The sequence below is a fragment of the Thermobia domestica genome, chromosome 7, assembly GCF_964235325.1.
Source record: "Thermobia domestica chromosome 7, izTheDome1.hap1.1, whole genome shotgun sequence".
NCBI classification, from domain to species: Eukaryota; Metazoa; Arthropoda; class Insecta; order Zygentoma; family Lepismatidae; genus Thermobia; species Thermobia domestica.
In genome coordinates, this window is record NC_137460.1 from 75244753 (window position 1) to 75264024 (window position 19272).

Below are 19272 nucleotides of genomic sequence, written 5' to 3' on the forward strand. Positions count from 1 at the left end.
GAAATGTTACCTACATAGAAATAAATCTGAAACAGATAATAACCCAAGCTTTCTTTACTTAGCATTTACACTGTTTGGAAACTTTTGGAACTTTGATGGTACCGAACATGACCAAATTGCTTATCTCATCGTTAACTCTTCTATTCTAGCTAATTAGACCTTCTGCAACTAAGGATGCAGCGGTTCAGTGGTAGAGTGTTCACTTCTGGTGCCTGGAGACCCTGGTTTGATCCCAGCTCGTGCCACGTGAGCTTTGTATTGGACAAATGCCGCGCATGTGGATTTTGTTGTGATTCTCAAGTTTTCTCCCACTTTCTTCATTCCACCATTTCATTCATTATCACTCCGTCTCCCTTAGTCTTAAAAAGTTCTTCGATCAGTGGCGGTTCTTGAGGGAAGTCATATCGGTAAAAAAAAAAAAGTGAATTTTTATCGCTTCAAACTAAGGGAAGAAACTTACGTAAGGTACTTGCATTATGTAAGAATTAGAGTATTATGGAAGTTTTGTTTTCTTAGTGACTTCCCTCAACAACCGGTACTGCTCCTCATATACGTTCTAGTTTATTTCATGTGACAGGAGAGTTTCTGTTCAGTTTGTCATAATTCATCTAAACTTCAAATAATTTATATGCAATTTAGTTGTAAAAGCATTGAGTGCCGAAGAACAAGCTTTGATTGATTTACCTCACCAGGGGCTTTTAGAGGAGTCAATCAATGAGAACAGAAAATAGAAAGTTATGATAAAGAATCGGTTATTCCCTCCGATTTATCATATGTAATTAAGATAAAGCTGTTTGAGTAGGTGTGAACAAATGGAGTAAGAATTCATTAAAGAGAAAGGATTTCATTCTTTTATATTGATTATAAAAGGATATTGGTTAATGGAATAGCAATATTTTCAGCCTATAAATAAATGATCATTTATGTTGACTTTTCCTTACTCGAGAAAGTTGCGTGCAAAGTTAAATACGTATATGTAGTTATTTCCATACCAACATATCTAATTGTTTCGACATGGCAAAAACTTGGTGTCCAAGGAGGAACTTTTTATGTTGATTGCTAGTTTACACAACTGCCTTTTCCTAGTTAGTTATCCTTCTTACTAACTTACTTTTAGGAACAAGAGATGAAGTTAGTTATCTTTTTTTATACTAATTTAGTTTTGTTACCCTTGAGATTGTGCATCGTTAGTGTTACAAAGTACGTTTATTACTAACAAAATTAGCACGACGCTTTCATTAAATCTTGATAGCTATGCAGTACGAGAGTCCCTAAAACTCAGCACTCGATAACCCGGTAGTCCGGATAACTCGGCCAGACCCTGGCAGAGCGAAAAAAAAAACCCGGGCGCTAGTTAATTTTCATTATAGACAGCCTTATGTTTTAGAAAGTATTTTTCTGAGGTCTGTCTTGTCAGATAAATTACTGTACGGTATGTATTCATTAATTTTCATTTTCATGTACAGTAAAGGCTATATGCCTTTATAAAGTACGTACTTTTCCTTGTTTAAGGGTAATTGGGAAGTTTATTCTCTGTTGTACTCTCAAGAAACCAATACATACAAGTACAGTACTGTATCTACTGAGGATACACTCGTACTTATTCTTTTTAAATCCCATTCTCGATAACCCACCATTTTCCTAATAACTCTGCCACTTTTCAATCCACATTAGGCCTAGGTTTTGGGTCTCTACTATGCTTGCTTTCAGATATATTTATAAGTTTTATTATTTTTTTTTTCAAAATTTTTGTGTCATCTAATGGTCAAACACATTTTCTTCAAGACAGAAAGAAGAAATCTAGCAGCCCGGATAAGGATTAGCGAATTTTGTTTGATATGTAAACAGAATTAGTTATAACTACAATTTCTTCCTTGGAACATCACTGTAAGTATTAAAATTTATTTTATAATTTGTCCCGGTTTTCGATTTCTAATTCTTTCTGATTTTTTTTTTTAATTTTTCATTTATCTATTTTTAAATACAATTATGTAATGACATGATGCACTATTCTTCAAATATTGATACAAAGGACTTATCCGGTTGCCATAAGGACCAGACTGTGTCACGTGATCAGGTCAAAAGTCACGTTGCGTGCAAAATCGAGTCTGGAAACTCCAAATCCAGATGTGAGATATTTCAAGCACATAACCTCCGCGTGGGGCGTCCTAGGTAATTCGAAGAAAATACATAGACTCTATCATTATTATAGATTTTACTCAAACAATTGACTTTTGACAATGTTCTATACATATTTACCTTAAGTGTTATACATCGTTTTTAAGCTCTTCATTATGAGCTTTCAATTAGCCATCTCCTTATTATAGTTTTTGAGATATGTGGACGACTTCATTGTTTTCACTGATTTTCCATTGAATTTAATGTTCATGTTTCGCAATGTTTTACTATGTTGCACTTATTTTAGGATAATTTGCTTTTGGAATATAGAATCTATATAGTCTCTTCTACATTTCAGCTGAATTTCAGCCATATTCCTCTTGTGGTTTTTGAGATAAGTGGAAGAATTATTTCTTTTTCATTGATTTTCCATTGACATGAATGTTAATGTTTCGTGCTTCTCTTGACTATGTTCTATCTATTTTAGGACAATTTGTTTTTGAAATATAGAATCTACATAGTCTCTTCTACATTTGAGCTGAATTTCAGCCATATTCTTCTTGTGGTTTTTGAGATAAGTGGAAGAATTATTTGTTTTTCATTGATTTTCCATTGACATGAATGTTAATGTTTCGTGCTTCTCTTGACTATGTTCTATCTATTTTAGGACAATTTGCTTTTGGAATATAGAATCTACATAGTCTCTTCTACATTTGAGCTGAATTTCAGCCATATTCCTCTTGAAATTTTTGAGATAAGTGGAGGAATTATTTGTTTTTCATTGATTTTCCATCGACATTAACGTTAATGTTTCATGCTTTTCTTGACTATGTTCTATCCACTTTAGGACAATTTGTTTTTGGAATATAGAATCTACATAGTCTCTTCTATATTTAAGGTGAATTTTAGCCATCTCCCCCAAAGTCAGTTCACATCATTGCAACCTGATAGGTCCTTTATAAAACACTTTTCTAATATTATAATATTGTTGAAGTTATTTTCCAAACATATACTAAGAATCCATCTAGCTTCTAGAGTTCTCTATTATTGCGAACATAACATTACATTAATATATTACAAGTTAACAGAAGTATTTTTAAAAGGAAATGTATATATAATTATTTTAGCTTGAGAGCAATTTCTGTTTGGATCACACGAACCAGAAAACAATTTTAATAAAAAAAAAAATCAACTACAAATATGTATCATTATTATTTAAAACTTAAAATGTCACTACTTTAACTAAAGAAAATATAAATATTTTAGTCTAAAATCACTTGGATACTTGCTTTCTGTGTGTATGTATTAGTATTACTCTAGCTTTTCGAGATTTCGGGCTCTTTTTCGAGGAAAATTGCCAAGAAAAATGAGTCAAAATAAATAAATTTAATAAATAAATAAGTAAATAAACTTATCAACTCTATGTCTGTAGTAACCACTGGAAGCTCATGTGGTTTGGATCCCACGTTAAGGTATAGGTTCACGTCTCATTTAGCCTCGGTGCTGTATGGGACGCTAGATTTTCCAAATCAAGTAACCAAACAAACTATGTATTAATGTCATTTGAAAAGTCCATCTCATAACCGCAAGTCCATAGCTTTATTGAAAGTTATGCTTTACAACTAGAGATTGTTCAAAGAATACCAAACTTATCTTCTTACGTATAAAAAATTAAATAAAATGAGCGAATTTTGCTGAAATAACAAGATAAGGACGAAAAGTTTAGCTTATATTGATAACTAAGAACAAAATAGAATATACCATCTAGACGGAATCAAGAACCCTTTGCCACTATACAGAATTTTCAAGGTTCTTGAAAATGAAAAATAAATTCTGAAAATTTTGCAGCATTGTGAAAACTGTGTATTTTTGTTTCATAGTCAGTATACCCACTATTCTTTCTTTTTTTATTTATTCACTTAACCTAAATTTTCACCTCTTTATCTTCTTACTTTAGATTAGAAGAACGCTGATGCTTCCCCGAAATGTGCGAAAATTTCGTTAAGTTTTATTTGATTTTTGTAAGCTTAGGTCTTCTTTCATAATTCATCTGTGCTTTTAAATCTATTTGTATTGTGAACTAAACCTTACAGTAGTAAAGTAGAGATCACATACTTTCATTCTTACCTGCATGGCACCTGATATAGTCTCTCGGTCACTGAGGATTTCATGAAGGTTTCGTGTGCCAAGGGTATTCCTCAATGTGGTTTGTGCCAACAATCTGGTTGAATGATGGGCATTCTCCACATTGGCCACTGAAACAGTGGCGTTGGACACTCTGTAGTAGACTACAGCATCCACGGACACTGTCACGCTGTCCTTCGTCAGCACCTAGTAAATAACAATTAATTAATTAATTAATTTTAAAAAGTACATATCAAGAAGGGTGTAAAATGAATTAAGCTTAGCAATATTGTATCTAGTTATTAGAGGGTATTGAATTGTACGCTTGAATTTTCCTTCATGTAAGATTGTAATATATCATAATAATATAGCTAACGAATTAGAGCGCAGTCACCCGTAAAAGTGAATACCCATCTCATACGTTATTTTCTTATAATCTTCATAGCAAATGACTCTATTTAATTTGTTAATTTAACTTTTGCTTTCGACATCGAGGCTATATGAGGCATGAATCTACAGCTTACGACGGAACAGGAGTGATACAGCCAGGGTATATTTACGTATAGGCCAACATGGGTCTTGGCCAGGGGCGGGAAATTTTCTATTGTTATTAATATATTATTATCAGTATATTGTCTATGTATTATTATTACATTTATTGTATATACATTTTTATTTTTATTTTTATTATTATTTTACTCTTCCACTTAAAGACTGATTATTCACTTTACTGCCTCAAATTTTCTACATCGGACTTATTGATATTGACGGGACGGCAAATTTTTAGTATTCCTAGGCAGAATAAAAATGCTATACGGGTCCCGGATACAGCTAGTATGAATTAAAAGCTTCGATTTTAACAGGAGAAATAAACACTTTTCATTATACTGTGCATTTCGGGTCTATGAAGTTATTTGGAAAAATTGGAACAATAGTTCAATATAAAGACAGATACAATGAGAGCTTCATAGTCATATTAAAGTTATTAAATTTATTAAATTTATTATATTAATAATCGAAATCTTCATAAGAAAATATATTATTAATAAAATAAATTTCAACTTTAATATATGGTTCATGGAACTTTTTCGGTACAGCTGCATTAACGTATCTATCGTTTAACGTTCAACTATTTCTGTCATAAAAATATTACAAAGTAAATCTATAATAATTAAAAACTTTCATATAGCCAAGATATATAATGAAAAATATGACCCGTGATACATCGAAGTCTTAATTCATGTCATCTGTCTATTGTCTCACTAAATGCTTCCTTCGTTTTAAGTTCAAGTGAAAATGCCGACATGTACAGGGTGATTCAAAGAAACGGGAAATTTTGAAAGTTCTGTTGGTAACAGTGGGCGTTTGGTAATACTGAATAACGTATGCCAGCCTGTCAACGACACCCTGTCATTATCATGAATGCTTGGAGTAGTGCGCAACGTGATTTCGTGAACAAAACGTTTTACAAGAACAATGACAATGCGAAGGAGGCACGTAGAGAATTCCGCCGTCATTTCAATTTTAAACGCCACGGACACAAGAGAATCCTATGGACCTACACCAGCGTCCATTGCACAGCAACAAAGTTACTGTGTGGTGTGCTATGTCATCATACAATGTGATGGGCCATTATTTTTTTGAGGACGAGAATGGCATGCGATTACAGTCACATCGAATCGTTACGTCGCCAAGTTTGAAACCTTTGTTGTGCAACAACTACAGATTTCCACACATTATTGCCTGGTTTCAACAAGATGAATCAACGTCCCACACAGCACGAACATCGATGGTTGCTGTAAGCCAATTGTTTGGGGAACATGTAATTTCGAAACATGGAAACATTCAATGGCCTCTCAGATCCCCTGATTTGTATGCTAGTTATTTCTTTTTGTGTATTCTAAAATGGCAATATTTTTACTATTAAATGAGATTTTAAAAAAATGTTTTAATGAAATTATTTAATTTTCAAACTTTCCTGTTTTTTTAATCACCCTGTATTTTACTTCTCTTTTGTCATTCATACTAATTTGCATCTTTCTTTACCTTTGCGGCGTAGTGCCGGCAAAGAAGATTAATATTCCACTATGTTACTAATTTTACCCTTGTGTTTATGTCACTGTGTTTATATGTTTTCTATATAATACTGACTTTTGGGTCAGACTCTTTACTGAATTTTACACATTGACAGGCGTAAAAAGACCTGTGAAGTACAATGCATCAATTCCGATCTCTCTTACTTACTCTTAATTCATACAAGTTGTATTCACTCCTGCTTCTTCTTAACTATGGATCCAAACTACAAGAGCTTACATAGATAATCAGACTCAGTGTCTCCAACATTAAAGGCAAAAGAATTAACCATTTAGCCAAAGAGGGAACCTTGGACCTCTGATGCAGAAATAATCGAAAGCAATACTAAAATTGCTCCACTTTTCCCGAAGTTAATGACAAAAGAACTGATGTGTGAGATAGGTATGCACTTTTGATGACGATTACACAATGATTTTAAAATAGAATTAATATTACTCACATTCCATCTTAAATCTTCTTGCTGTAACAGACGTATAACTACAATAAAACATGAAATTTCTGTATCTAAGTTACCAAACAATTAATATATGATAATTATATTAAACAAGTTAATATTGAAAACAAATCAACAATTCTAATTATTTTGATTTTGATTGAGCAATGATATACAAATATATTTCAGATATTTAAAAACACGATTTCATCTTATACTAGAATGCAGAAAATATCTCAATGTCATGAACTTATAACTTCTTGTTTGAGTTACAATTATATTCTGATCTGAAAAATATTTGAGAATTATTTTTTAAAAAACTATCTTCCTTATATGCACTGATTTAAAATAAAATACTTTTTATATTTTTTATTATGTCTATAATAAAGCTTATTGCTTTTTAAGAGTATACTTGCTGAATTTTGACGACTTTAAAAACATATATATTGTCATTACTATTCACTTCAACTAGGTATAGATATATATATCGATATTAGTAGAGTAAGAACTTATAATGAATCAAATATATATATACAGAGTAGTGCTATGTATTTCTGTCACGGTTATAAATCTCAAAAAGGTGATTATAAAGCTAAAGACATTAAGAGTTTACTAATCCATAGAGCTCTGTCTTCTACTGATATGTGCAATTGAACAGACGTAAGATCAAATGAATAAACATTGTGGAAGAATGTTCAAATAGGAGAAGGACAAGCAAGTATTGTTCCACTCCCTCATAGTCAGTAAGAAAATAACAGGACAATCTAGAATTATTTATTGCAAATGAAAGAAAAATATGAAAATAATACTGGACTCACTCATTGTCAAGAGGACAGTGTTAACTTTCTTATTGTCAAGAAAAAAAGTGGAGGAAACTGTAGACTAACTCATCTTCAACAAGAAAATAATGCAGTAATGCCAGATTCAATCATCATCAAGACGTAAATAGGATAGTGATGATACATTCAGTTATCTTCAAGAAAATAATAAGAAGGCGATGCGAGATTCTTCATCGTCAAGAAAATGAGAAGGCAATGCCGCACTTATTTACCGTCAGAAAGGAAACTAAAGTCAGACTCACTCACTGTCAAGAAAGTATGGTCTGATACAAAGGAAAACGAAGAAGAAAAAAAAAAAACGATTACCGCGCTGAACAACCACAATTCTAGACATTAATTTTAGTGCGACGTGACTCCTGAATTTTATATAATGCGTTTCTCATACGCGAAACTGTTCCAATTATGATTGCTTAATAACTAGTTGTTCAGAGAGTCCATGCAGCAAAGGTGCCCCGGTACATGGCAAGTTGGCAAGTTACTTTAGAATGGAGAGATGTGTTGAAACGAAATAGTTTAATAAATTGAGTACATTTCGATATATAATTATTTGAAACTATTTTAGGAGCGAACTATTTAGTGTGTTTTAAATTCAATAAAACAAGACTATTTATATCAAATTGAGTCCTGTATTATTATATTTAGAATGGAAAAATGGTTACTTTACATGTATTACGATGGTTAATTATATTATCAAAATGTGAATGGGATGAGAAATACGATAATTTCAGCTTCAAGATCTTTCAACACTGAATTTTACGTACCTATCATCATCAAAAATTCTATGGTGAAATAATTTTGGGGACTATACATTATAGATATATAAACTTGATAGAGATACAAAGCACTAGACAGACTATATAATGTATTACAATCTTTTATTTTCAATAACAATTAATTAGAAACCACATAGTATGAAAATTGATTAGAATTGTAAAGAATTTACAGAGTGAAAAATGTGCAAATTATAATAACGACGATTGAGAAAATAAAATTATTTTAAGCAAACATTTTCCTCCTCCCTTCCTGTTAGACTTCCTTTCAATAAGGAGAAAAGGTGATTCGCAAAATATAAATAACATGTAATTTACTAACCCTCTAAAAACTTTTTACAGTAATGCCTTTACGATAAATTGACGTGTTCTATACGTTTAAAATCTCGTGTCATCTTCCGAAAATGGCAACAGAAAGTAATTTTTTGTTGTATATCAAATTAGATAACTTTACAGAAACCTTGAAAATTATAAATTCTTTAAAATTTTCGAAATTTAGAGAAAAATACCGCAGTCCCTAGAGGGTTAATGCCACTCTGTGGAGCAAAACTTAATAGAACGACCACTTCTTAAATGTAATAAAAATAGTGCTGCAATATGTTGCAGATGTAACAAACTGTGCGCATACTATTACTATGTGATAAAGTAATCCTGTAAAAACAGTTTTTAAGACACACGTGCACACACAACACGATTAGTGATATAAATCATGCTACACTCACAAGTACACACAAAACATTCAGGATAAAAGCACTGAATTCACAGATGGGACTGAATTTGTTTTCACAAGTCAAATGATTCTAATCTTATGTGTATATATTTTTTTCTTTAGGAGCTTGTTTAACCTGACGACCCTAATACGTAATAACCACCTATATAGACGTAATTGTAAGTACACAACTTCGACATTATTGATCTTAATTTTTAAGGAAATAAAAGATATTTGTTAAATCTAATTATTTGTCAAATTTACCCTAGTTGTTTGGATAAGAAATAATGCAGTTGCTACAAATTATAGGTATTCAATAAAAAATACATACAATAGTATTTGCGATATTTCAATTCGAAGACCAATGAACACTAACGCCTATATGTTCTGCAGGATTAAATTAAATCTGCACAGTCTTATTACATTCTCTTCATCAGTAAGATTTTATGAATGTCAAAAACAAAGATCCTTATTATAAGCTTTGAACATGCAGAATTTCGGCAAACTAGAATGTACTATAATGACTGATAGAACGTATGGAATACATTCTTCAATATAACTTCTAACCTATTTGTATTCCTTGATGCAGAATAAACTCCAATATTTCGGTTACATACACGAATAACCTTTAACGAGGATTATTGAGGCTTAATATATGTTCTATATTGAGATCTTTACATGCTTATTGTTTTAGTGTCAGTAAAAGATTTCAAATTTTGTAACGTTTATTTAGCTTGAAGAATTACCGTTTCTACGTAAAGGACAATCCAAACAATTGTCTCTCCTAAATTAATGATATGTATAGAACGCACTACCACATACTTTACCTATTGAAGCTGTTATTTTTGTTTCCAGGCCTATGCAAAAGATTTATTTCTTTCACTAATCTTAATATAACTTTCCGTCTTCTTAAAATTATCAATATGAATTCCAACTGCAGTTCAATTTTGCCAAACTCATAATAATCTGTGATTATGAAGTCACATACAATTATACAAAACATGTAGTCAGAAATTTCGGAGAAAAAGTAGAGTACTGAAATTACGAGGTAGTATAACTATGTTAGTATTGACCTTACAAACAGAGCTGATATTTACAATCAAATTTTGTAAAAACAATAAGAAATCTCGTAGAATAAAGAAAATTTTGTTGATGACATTTATAATGATGGTATCCCATTCCTGATCTAGGTTTCCTTTCTCAGTATTAGATTTTAGTTTTCTCGTCCTAATGAAACAGGTTTCAAAAACATTACTTTCTGTTGTTGACGTTGCACCGTATAAAATCTTTATGTCCTCCACATTATATTTAGTTTTCTGTAAATGCTTAGACACTCCCGCAAAAATTTCATTATTTTCTCTCGACTCCCTTAAATGGTCCTTTAGCCTCATGTTAATATTTCATTTGGTCATCCCAATCTAACATGAGCAGAAACTTTTATAAATGCCGCTCAAATAGTTTCTATCAATGAAATTTATTTTTATATTCGCTGAGACCTTTCCAAATTTCTAAATGGTTTCAGGCTTACTTTTAAACTGTGTTTCAATGCAATTTTACGTAGTCGAAATGACAAGCTAGTAAAAAACTGTAAAGGCAGCCATTTTTTCAATTTTTTATCCTTTTTTTCTTCTTATTTTTCTAGTATTCATACTTTCCACAATATTAAACACCTTTTATTGCCACCCTTCTATAATGCGCCCATTATAACCATTAATAAGACTTAAATCAATGATGGGGGGCACGGTGGCTCAGTGGTGGAGCGTTCACTTCCGGTGCTTGGGGTCCCTGGTTCGATCCCAGCTCGCGCCGTGTGGACTTTGTGGTGGACAAACACCGTGCTCGTGGGTTTTCTCGGGGTTCTTCCGTTTCCTCTCACTTTCTTCATTCCACCATTTCATTCATTTCTCATAATCACCTAGCCGGCATAACCGTGGGACGTAAAACTTAAAGATTTCATTTCATTTTAAATCAATGATGTATTCTATTTCTTGCTTTAGATACTCTGGTAAGCAATCTGTATACTCTAATAAACGTATTTTTCCAAATGTTTGCCTTGACTTTCCACAGATGTCTTGATTTTCTATGCACATTACTGGAGATACATTTTCTAAACATTTTTGCTTGAAGTTATGTTATAGAGTCTGTATAAAGTGAGATCCAATAAATGTATGTGTAATGTTATTTTCTTCCTTTTCTACTAGAAATTTAATTGTATTATTTATTTGTTCTAGTTAGACTAAAAGTATTTTTAACTGTTCTTCAGTCTTGTAAATTACAAGCGTGTCATCAACAAAACCAAAAATATTTTATGTATTTAAGTTCATGATTTTCCAAAATACTTAAAATACTTGTTTTACAGTTATTTATAACTACATTGGCTAGTAAAGGGGAAAGTAGACTACCTATGGAGAACCTGTCCTCTTGCCAATAGTGCTGATCTTCAACTGTGAAATAGTTAAGTAAGCACACTTCAAGGATTTTTATCATTCCATATATTTTAAGGTCAATACATTTATTCAGTCTCCACCAATTCCGAGTGCATGTAATAGTTAGAGGAGAGGGTATTGAGCTAAACATATCAACTACATCTGTGGGAGCTATTTTAACTGGCTACCATTCACTAACGAAAACATCATTTTCATTTTTTACTTCCTGACTATTTGCAACAACGTATTTAAAATTCAGTATGTTGTCAGAGTTATATTCACAGATCCATTTAGAAAGATTATATGTCGGATGAGACCATCAGGAAATGATAGGCCTAATAGGAACCCCCTTTTTGTGAAATTTTTGTCATGCCATAAATAACCGATAATGTAAGGGCGTTCACTTTGAGTTTTTCGCTAAACCTTCATCAATAATCCATAATTCCTGAATACTACTGTGAACCCTTTTGACTACTCCGGTAAAGGTATCTGAGAATTTAGCTCTTAATTTAATATTACGAAATTAGTCTGTTGTCAAACAAGGTCATATGAACGCTACTACTTCTTAAATAAGAATAACAAAAAAAAAAAAAAAAAGCCCCATAATGCAATTAAACTACTAAAGGCTAAAAGATATTTATTTGTCTATATTGATATACGTTTGGAAGTTTCTTTTGATTTCTTGTAAAATACGAAGTGAATGATTTGTACATTTAATACTGAAATTGCTTTTTCATAATTAATATGTATATGTCAATTCGGAATTTACCTTATATATATATATATATATATACTGCACAACGATAGTGTCTATATTTGTATGTATTTACCAAGTATTGTTTATATTTACGGGCAAAGGTGCTATTTTAAAGGCACAAGCAATTAAGAAGAAGAAGAAGAAAAATATAAAGAAATAATTTAAATGTTTGTATCATATTGAGATATTTCTTAATTTCGTTGCTAAGACAACTTGTTTATCTGTTTGTTGTTGTTGTTATGGTAACTAAGAAAGATAGATAGAACGACGAGCCATCTTATATAGACTGAATGTATAATATTATAATGTGACAAATAAGATATATGTGGGAAAATATATATAATCTAAAAGTGAATAACTATGTTAAGTGATTCATGATAATCTCGTGTGCTTTATGAATATTCAATATATACATTTAGAACCAGGGAATGTAACGTAGCAGAAGAAACAACGTTACAACTGTATATACTATGTATAAACATATATTTACTTTTTATTCTGTATTATAAAAAGTTTGCTTCAATATGTATCTTTGTGCGAATAAAAAGTCAATAATTTCCTTATATTCAAATTAGAGTCGAGAAATAGGACTTAGATCATTTTAATACAGATATTCAGGAAGATGAAACAACTATTCAAGTATTTGGAAGTGCCTTGGGAAAATAAACAAGAAATGGCACTTTATTTTAAAGGTTAATCAATCAAAATGGTTAATATGTTGAAGACTCTTCAAAATTACTAAGTGTCACCCTATCATAAATATATACATTCATTAATCCACTAATAATAAGGATAGAAAAAAGCAATAAATTTGCTTTAAATTGGAAACCGACATAACTTTATATATATTTATAGTAATTTAAACTTTATATATATATATATATATAATCATATTTATATAATTAATATAAATATATTTATTAATATTTATATTAAACTATATATATATACAAATACCCCCTGAAAGATCTAACACACTTTTTCAGTCAATGTGTTATGTTTATTTAATTCATTATTAAGAAATTCATTTGCAGTGAATTCTAGTAGTGTGTTGTTAGATCAGGCAAAATCTCCCATTATAAAAGAATGTTTTAAATTATATCACGTAATAACATCTTGATTCTTATGACCATTCTTTCACACTTTGTTTCACTAATTGTACAGTGTTAAATAAATGCACAGTGTCTGTTACTCTTCTTGGTTATATGGAATCCACTTGTTTCTTGTATAATAAAAATGGATATTGCTATAATGTTAAAGTTTTGGACCATTATTTATGTCACTTATGTTGTATTATGCTGTATAATAACACAGATAATCCCAGATTTCTATTATGTAATTATATTTGAACAATGAGACGTATAATTCAAGTATTTGATAGAATTACAAATGACACTAATATAAAAGAATTATACAGTAATGAGTTACCGACACATCGGCCACATTGGAATAAGCTTGAAAAATCATCTTTCGAGAAATAGAGATTAAGAATTTTAAAGCTTCTTGTAAAAAGTGATTAATTGACAAGCGTATACAATACTATTATAGAATTTCAGAAAGAAATTTCTGAGTTAGAGTAGGAAACATTATGTGTTAAAAAACTTTTGAGTGTATTGTAAAAAGTAGCTAACAAACAAGTTTCTGTATATGTAATATTGTAGAGTTACAGAAGAAAATGTGAGTTAGAGCAGGAAATATTACAGAGTAAGAAAATTTAAGTATGGTATAGTTTAATTATAACTATAAGCATCATTGCCGTTTGCAAATTTAACTATTTGGCCTAGCTATTATAACATCTTGTTGTTTAATGAAAATGAATTTATTTTTTTCTGAGTCAAATCTTTCTTCTTTTATAATTCTTTTGTTATTTATATAATGGTTTATTTCATATTGTAAAACCTAATTTTAGATAAGAAAAATAAACACACTGCTGAACAAGACTGCACTTATTTAATATAAAAGCACATTTTGGATGAATGGAATTTAAGAATATTGCGACAAACAAATAAATGGAATGAAGAATGAAGAATTGGAATGAAGTGTCCTTGATTCATCAAATCATAATGGTTTTCCGAAAACAAACCAAAATCTTCATTTACTTCCTGAATAAGATTAGTTATAATTTAAGATATTATAATCATGCTTTTCAGTAATATAGGAACAAGTAAGTTTACCATAATAAACAGATATTTCGGTCTATAGTTCCAAAATGGCTGTCTTCAGTAGCGTTATTCTGTAGTTGCTATTACACTAATGCCACTTTGCAACAATTCTATAAAATACTTGAAGCTTGTATATAATTGTACAAAAAACTGTTGTTTGTCTATCTGTGATAATACTGTGGTCACGAGAGACGAGAACGATGACTATGATGCACGGACGTCTGCAATGGGGACAAAGGGAGCCGTGACCTCTCCTTGAAATTCAAGTGGATCTATTATTTGAATTAAGTTTCTGGGCACAAGCAACATTTTTGAAGTGTAACTTTCCAATATTCTCTTTATTTATTTACGTTTCAAACTTCTGCTGTAAAAGTACCTATTACGTGATACTAGGTAGTTGCAAAATACAAAACCTTTCTCTTTTTCTGTCTCTATGCCATGAACACACAAATCAGCCCCTACGCAACTCCTTACCATATTCTTCCCCCTCGAGCTGAGCCTTATATGCCAAAAGACAACAAATAATTTTAAAAAATAAAAGTAAAAGTCAAAGAATCACAGACTTTTCCTCCTCCTGCAAAAAATCCTGCGGACACCTATGCTGTGGTTGTATTAAAGTAAAAATCCAAAATTCTAGAATAGCAAGCAGCAACAATTTAACAATTTTGTTCCAAATAAGAGTATATTTTGAACAGATTTTTGTAGAAATTTTATTTTTCTTAATGTTAAAATTAAGAAAAAAAAACTCTTTTGAATAAGATCTTGAGAAACTTATTTTTTTAAAGATTCTTCTTCCTAGATTTCAAGGGATCAATGTGTATCAACATATTGTTTTCTAATAATCACTAGTTACGTTGAATAATTATCGGTTGAAGATACGTTACATATATAACTGATGTATATTAAAAAGTCATCTTCACCAACAAAAAACTAGTTGGTCTACATCAGTAGTAGTTTTCAATTCGCCATACAGCATTGGCCAAATTAACGATTTCAATGACATTCGCGGGCTTTAAGCTGTACTGTGGCATACTTAACTGTAAAATGTTGTCATAACTTTTTGTCTTTATGTTTGAGTATTAATATTTCAAAAAGGCGTGGGGAACGGCAGAGTTCTGTGAGTCATCTGTGGCCCCGCGGACTATGGGATGAATACCTCTCGTTTACATAGTAAAAAATAATCTTTTACGCCAAAATTCTAGTGTGTTAGTTTGATATTTCGATTTCAATTACTAGTTTAGACTATTTCTGTTTTTCACATGCTACCATCTTTGTAGTTCAAAGTGGCACAAACTCATGGTGGCCGCTTTCATTACTTATAACTTACTAAGACTAATAATCCTTAGATTAAAAAAAAAATCGTCACTACAAGATTATTGTTTACTTTGTTTTGTTTTATTGGGCAATCTTACCAGAAAAAAAAAACATGCATAATTGTGCAGTAGAACAATAAATAACAAATAATAAAAGATTCAATCCGTGTTGTGTAGGAACGCACGCAAGAGTTCAATCATTGCCAGAAGCAGTTACTTCTGGAAGAGAAAACTGGCAAAAAGCTTCCAAGCCTGATTTCTTACCTCCTGTGGAGGAACATCGTACGTGAGGGTTCGTAGATCAACTCTTGCATAACAGTCGATGCAGGGGAGAATAAAGAATATGCCTGCAAGAACGTTTGTTTTTGTTATGTAATTACAAAGCCTAAAGTGCAGAACTTTTTTTTCCCTTACATACATTGACACATTGGCATGATTACACATAAATGATAACACTTAAAATTTACTACTACGTTCTATTGTTTTTTTTTTTTTTTAAACTTAACCATGCAGCTGCCAGTGGAACAAGTATTTGTAGGTAGACAAAGGTTTGGTATGCAAGAGGTTAATGAACATGGTTGATTGTGCACTGAATTAACAAAACACAAAGAATAATAATAATGAAAATTAAGAAAAAGCAAAATTATGATCTTATGTGAGAAAGTAAATGAATAGTTACTGTGTAATAATAATAATAATACTGTTAGGCATAAACAAAACTTATTCCTAACACGTTTAAAGTATTGCCTCTGATCTCCGCAAATAGAAAATGTAAATTGAAGTAAAATCTGGTCGTAGATTCAATTATTTGCTAACGCATTATAAGATTATGAAATGAAATATTTCAGTTTGACATTCCACGATTATGCTCTTTAAGCTAAGGGAGACGGATGATTAAGGCAAGTAAATGATAATGGAAGAAATTGGTGGAATGAGAAAGTGGGAGGGAACGGTAGTACCCCTAGAAAACTCACGGACATGATGCTGTCTAGCACAAACTTACTTGGCCGGGAATAGAACCAGGGACCCTCCGCACCAAAGGTAAGCGCTCTACCACTGAGATACCATACCTCCTATAAGATTATGTTCACATATTAAAAACAGCGACAGTTCAATTAGAAGACGAGTTAAAAAAAAAACGTTCGAAAACCCATCAAATATAAAACAATAAAACAATTTATTAACTTTCGTTATATTTTGACTAAATCAATCAGGCTTTTTAAGACCATATGTTCTGATAAAACTTAAATTGAACAAGCTTGACAAATTGTACAAGGCGAGTGAAACAAAATTACTTTTACATTGATTGGTTGAGGTTAAGTATGAAGTTGATACGTTACGTAAAATGTCAATTTTTAGATGTATCAAACCAAGAATATATTTTATACGTGGTTCCAGTTCAATGCCCGATCGGAGAGAATTGAACACATTATGATGGTTCAGGTTCCACCTTAAACTATAGGTTTACGTCACATATAGCCTCGCTGCTGGAAAAGAACGCTAAACTTCAACATACAAAATATATTTTACCTAACGAATGTCACAAAGTAGAGTAGATAATGGTGTATTGACGATCATATATAATATATTTAGCGTGACGAATGTTCTTTTTGTTTATTTAATAAACGACCAACAAAATTGTCTCCCAATGAAATATTCGATATAACGTTCCATAAGAGCAAACCTAACCTGCTCCATTGTTGAAAGTGACAATAAAAGAGGACGGAATCACTCTGGACTATATATGAACCACAAATGCTTTTAACTCCTGAACACGCAAAAGAATAATTGAAAACACATGTGTATGGACTTGATAACTAGAAAATAGAACTAGAAAATATTTTCTTTGATGTATTGCGTGTACTATATATATTGCTTTCATTCCCGTTTTCGTTTTATAAACTGTAATCGAAGTCATTACGCAATGACACTAAAAGAGAAAGAAGGAGGCTAAATAATATACCGTAACTACAGAAAATATGGATTAGAAGTTAAAGAATATTTGCAAAAAGTACAGTTTTTCAGAGTACAGGGTATTATTGACAGCAAGACAGCTTTAAAGGTGAAAACACTAAAATTGAAGGTGACGTAGTTTCAAGATTACAATTGCACTATAATCCGCGGAAAGTGCGTCTTGAAAGTTAAAACTAACTTTTTACCTAAATAAGATATAAGGTTAATTTCGATAACGTACTTCTGCTTGTAGGAAATGTAATTTTAAAGTTGAGAAATGAACCACAAACTACTAGCTCGTTAATTACGAACTAAATCATTACCAGAAAAAATGAAGTTTTTATACAAAGAATTTATGTGCTACTTTCGACAACAAGTTTGAATAGCAGAAAATCGAGTTGTCTCTTTCTGAAAACTGCTAATAGGGTTATATAAAATCTGTTTTGCATTTGTTTCTCAGAACAGAAGCTCTGAATTCTGCTTTTAGACTAAAAAAATCTCGAATAGTTTTTAGTTGCTGAAAGTGTTACTCTGAAGTTTAACAACACTAACTTTTACTTGTAGAAAAGTATAAATCTTTTATATCAAAATTCAAATTATTAATCGCAGGAACTATAGTTTTAAATAAGAAGATATTTAAATTGTTACTTGAAGAAAGCACAGTATCAGAGCTGAAAACCCAGAAGAGAATTACACAACGCACAAAACTAGTTCCCAGTCAAAAAATTAAAGGAAGTGCAGCTGAAAACTAACCTGTTGCTTTAAGTTAAGAAAATGTTGATTTCAACTCAAACACTAATCTGTATCTAGAACAAATAAACAAATGAAAAGTGATAAAGAATAAATTATGAATTTTAGAAAAGGTACTTTTAAGTTCCGATTTAAACTATCAAGCACAAGAAGTAGAATTTTATAATTAAGAGAGTTTAATTGATAATTGCAGAAACTTGAGGAAGAAAAAAACAATTAGAGAACGTGTAGTTTTGAAGCTGTGAATCAAGCAAGTTTTATTGCTAGTAAATATAGAGAATAAACTAAATCAAAGTTGTAGAGTAAACTAAATAATTGGCCATTTACTGAGATAAGCTTTAATCATGTAACAGAAATAGGTTATATTCCTAACACTTTTAATCGTTCTAGAGAAATATCATAGGTAGTAAAATTTTCCGGTATCAGTGTACATGTTTGACATTTTTAAAGTCAGTTCATAAAGGTTCGTCCTTATTATTTCATTAATATACCAGAAACATTATAAAGATTTTAAAGTTATCAAGAGTATTTAAAAGGCTATAAAATTAAGTTGTGACAAAATTGAGATAAAAGTTATGAACGTTATACTGCAAGAAATATTATTTTGTAATAAAGTACCAGAGCAATTAGAAGTGACCCGTTTCATCTTAAGCTGGCTTTTGTTTGGGTAAATACATTTTTTCTGTATGGAATTTCAGTTTATGACAATTATTAAATTTGATTCTTCTCTTATTTGTACTTTTTAATAATAAGTCTTTTCTCATTAATTAATTATATATTAATTACTTCGACTTTCCTTTCTCAATAAAATGATCATACTACTT

The 19272-nt window shown here is 31.0% G+C and overlaps 1 protein-coding gene across 4 annotated transcripts in view; it reads right to left on the bottom strand.

The window, feature by feature from the left end:
• LOC145690198 (band 7 protein AGAP004871) overlaps nt 1-19272 on the bottom strand; it is a 402706-nt gene that overhangs the window by 15539 nt on the left and 367895 nt on the right. For 3 of the 4 annotated variants that reach the window (XM_081764850.1, XM_081764848.1, XM_081764851.1), the window contains one exon: nt 4246-4449. In XM_081764850.1, coding sequence (XP_081620976.1) covers nt 4246-4449 — 204 coding nt within the window. Of the gene's footprint in view, nt 1-4245; nt 4450-16009; nt 16093-19272 lie in introns of all 4 variants that reach the window. The other variant, XM_081764849.1, reaches the window with a different exon arrangement.